The sequence below is a fragment of the Rhagoletis pomonella genome, unplaced genomic scaffold (genome assembly GCF_013731165.1).
Source record: "Rhagoletis pomonella isolate Grant_MI unplaced genomic scaffold, Rhpom_1.0 Rhpom_scaffold_00010, whole genome shotgun sequence".
NCBI lineage: Eukaryota > Metazoa > Arthropoda > Insecta > Diptera > Tephritidae > Rhagoletis > Rhagoletis pomonella.
This window is the reverse complement of record NW_023458564.1, coordinates 18837160-18838942: the sequence shown is the minus strand read 5'-3', so window position 1 is coordinate 18838942 and position 1783 is coordinate 18837160. Positions and strand designations below refer to the sequence as shown.

The following is a 1783-nucleotide window of genomic DNA, read 5'->3' as shown; positions in this document are numbered from 1 at the left end:
AAAAAAATGGGTCAAGGTTTATGCAAAGTTCACTTGCTCGTTAAGTATGTTTTCTCCTAAAGTTTATACTACAAATCCACCTGAGTAATATATGCAAAAATTTATATGTATTTATAACATAATACATATGTGCAAACATTTAATAATGTGGGTCACCTATTTCTTGCCATCTCTTAAAAATTCTTTTGATACTACACTACTTAGTTGGCACTTGAATAGTTATTTCGCGCCGTTGGCGTTTAGACAACGTATTCAGACATAAACTCCAAGTTTTTAAGAAATTTCGTAACGTACACCAAAATGCGTCGACAAAATATAAAATGGGCTTGGAAAGTTGCAATACTCTTGACTATGTCATTGACTCTGTCTGTTTTAATCGCAAGCTGGATATCCTTGAGTTACAATAATTTAGGAGAGAGCGTAGAGAGTGGAGTTGAAGTTCCAAAGCTACCACATTTGAAATTTGAGGCTCAACAGCTATTGTCAGCAATTGATCTAAAAAAAGACTGGCATGATTACTTGGCTATGGAGCGTGATCAGAAACGAGTTGGACTCGGCGAACAAGGAAAGCGTGCTGAGCTAAAAGACCAATCACAGAAAGAATTGGAGCTGAAAATGTCTCTGGATAATGGTTTCAATGCTCTACTTTCCGACTCAATTTCCGTAAATCGTTCCCTTCCAGATATTCGCTATAAAGGGTGAGTTTGATTTTATCATTAAAATACAGTCATGTGTAAAATATTAATACCACAAAATAGGTTCCTTGACATTGGCTGCTATTACTCTATGTATACCTAACCCACCATCAACAGCCAATCAATCAGCCAACAACAGTAATTTTAATTAAATTTATGTGATATAGGGCTGCTAGCTTATCTATTTTAAAGTGTAGTTAAATAATTACTTAAACTTAACTACAGAAAATTCTGTGGAATTTTCGATATTATCATAGAATATAAGTATTTTTCTTTTAATAATAATTTTCTTAATAATTTCAAGTCAGTATAAAATCATGGGTGAGTGTAATGAACGATATTTGCATTAAGCGGAAGTGTTTTGTTTTATCTTTTAGGTGCCAAATAAAGAAATATTTGGCGAAGTTGCCTTCAGTCAGCGTAATTCTTCCATTCTACAACGAGCACTTGGGTGTCCTTATGCGCGCCGTACACAGCGTGGTAAATCGTTCGCCTCCTGAATTGCTGAAGGAAATAATTTTAGTAGACGATTTTAGTGATCGCGAGTACTTATTCCAACAAATCGAGCAATATGTGTCTGAAAACTTTCCTAAAGTACAAATAGTGCGCTTGAAACAACGTACTGGACTGATTGGTGCAAGAATGGCTGGTGCGCGCCGAGCCACAGCCGAAGTACTGATATTTTTGGATTCACATATTGAAGCTAACTACAATTGGCTGCCACCGCTATTGGAGCCAATAGCAATAAATAAACGAGTTTCGGTTTGCCCGTTTATCGACGTTATCGATCATAGTAATTTTGAGTATAGAGCACAAGACGAAGGCGCTCGTGGCGCATTTGATTGGGAGTTTTATTACAAACGCTTACCGTTATTGCCGGAAGATTTGGAAGACAGAACTAAACCATTTAAGAGTCCAGTTATGGCAGGTGGATTATTTGCTATATCAAGTGATTTTTTCTGGGAGTTGGGTGGCTACGATGAGGGTCTCGATATTTGGGGAGGCGAACAATACGAACTGAGTTTCAAGATTTGGATGTGTGGTGGAGAGCTTGTGGATGCGCCTTGCTCGAGAGTTGGACATATCTA

At 37.4% G+C, this 1783-nt stretch overlaps 1 protein-coding gene across 1 annotated transcript; it reads left to right on the top strand.

Annotated features, from left to right (window-relative positions):
• Nucleotides 1-300: 300 nt before the first annotated feature.
• On the top strand, nucleotides 301-1778 carry LOC118746527 (N-acetylgalactosaminyltransferase 6-like; the record flags this gene model as incomplete). Its single annotated transcript, XM_036480373.1, has 2 exons — nucleotides 301-698; nucleotides 1073-1778. Coding segments are annotated over exons 1-2 (1104 nt in total), but the record flags the coding sequence as incomplete, so codon positions are not given.
• Between the last annotated feature and the right edge of the window lie 5 nt (nucleotides 1779-1783).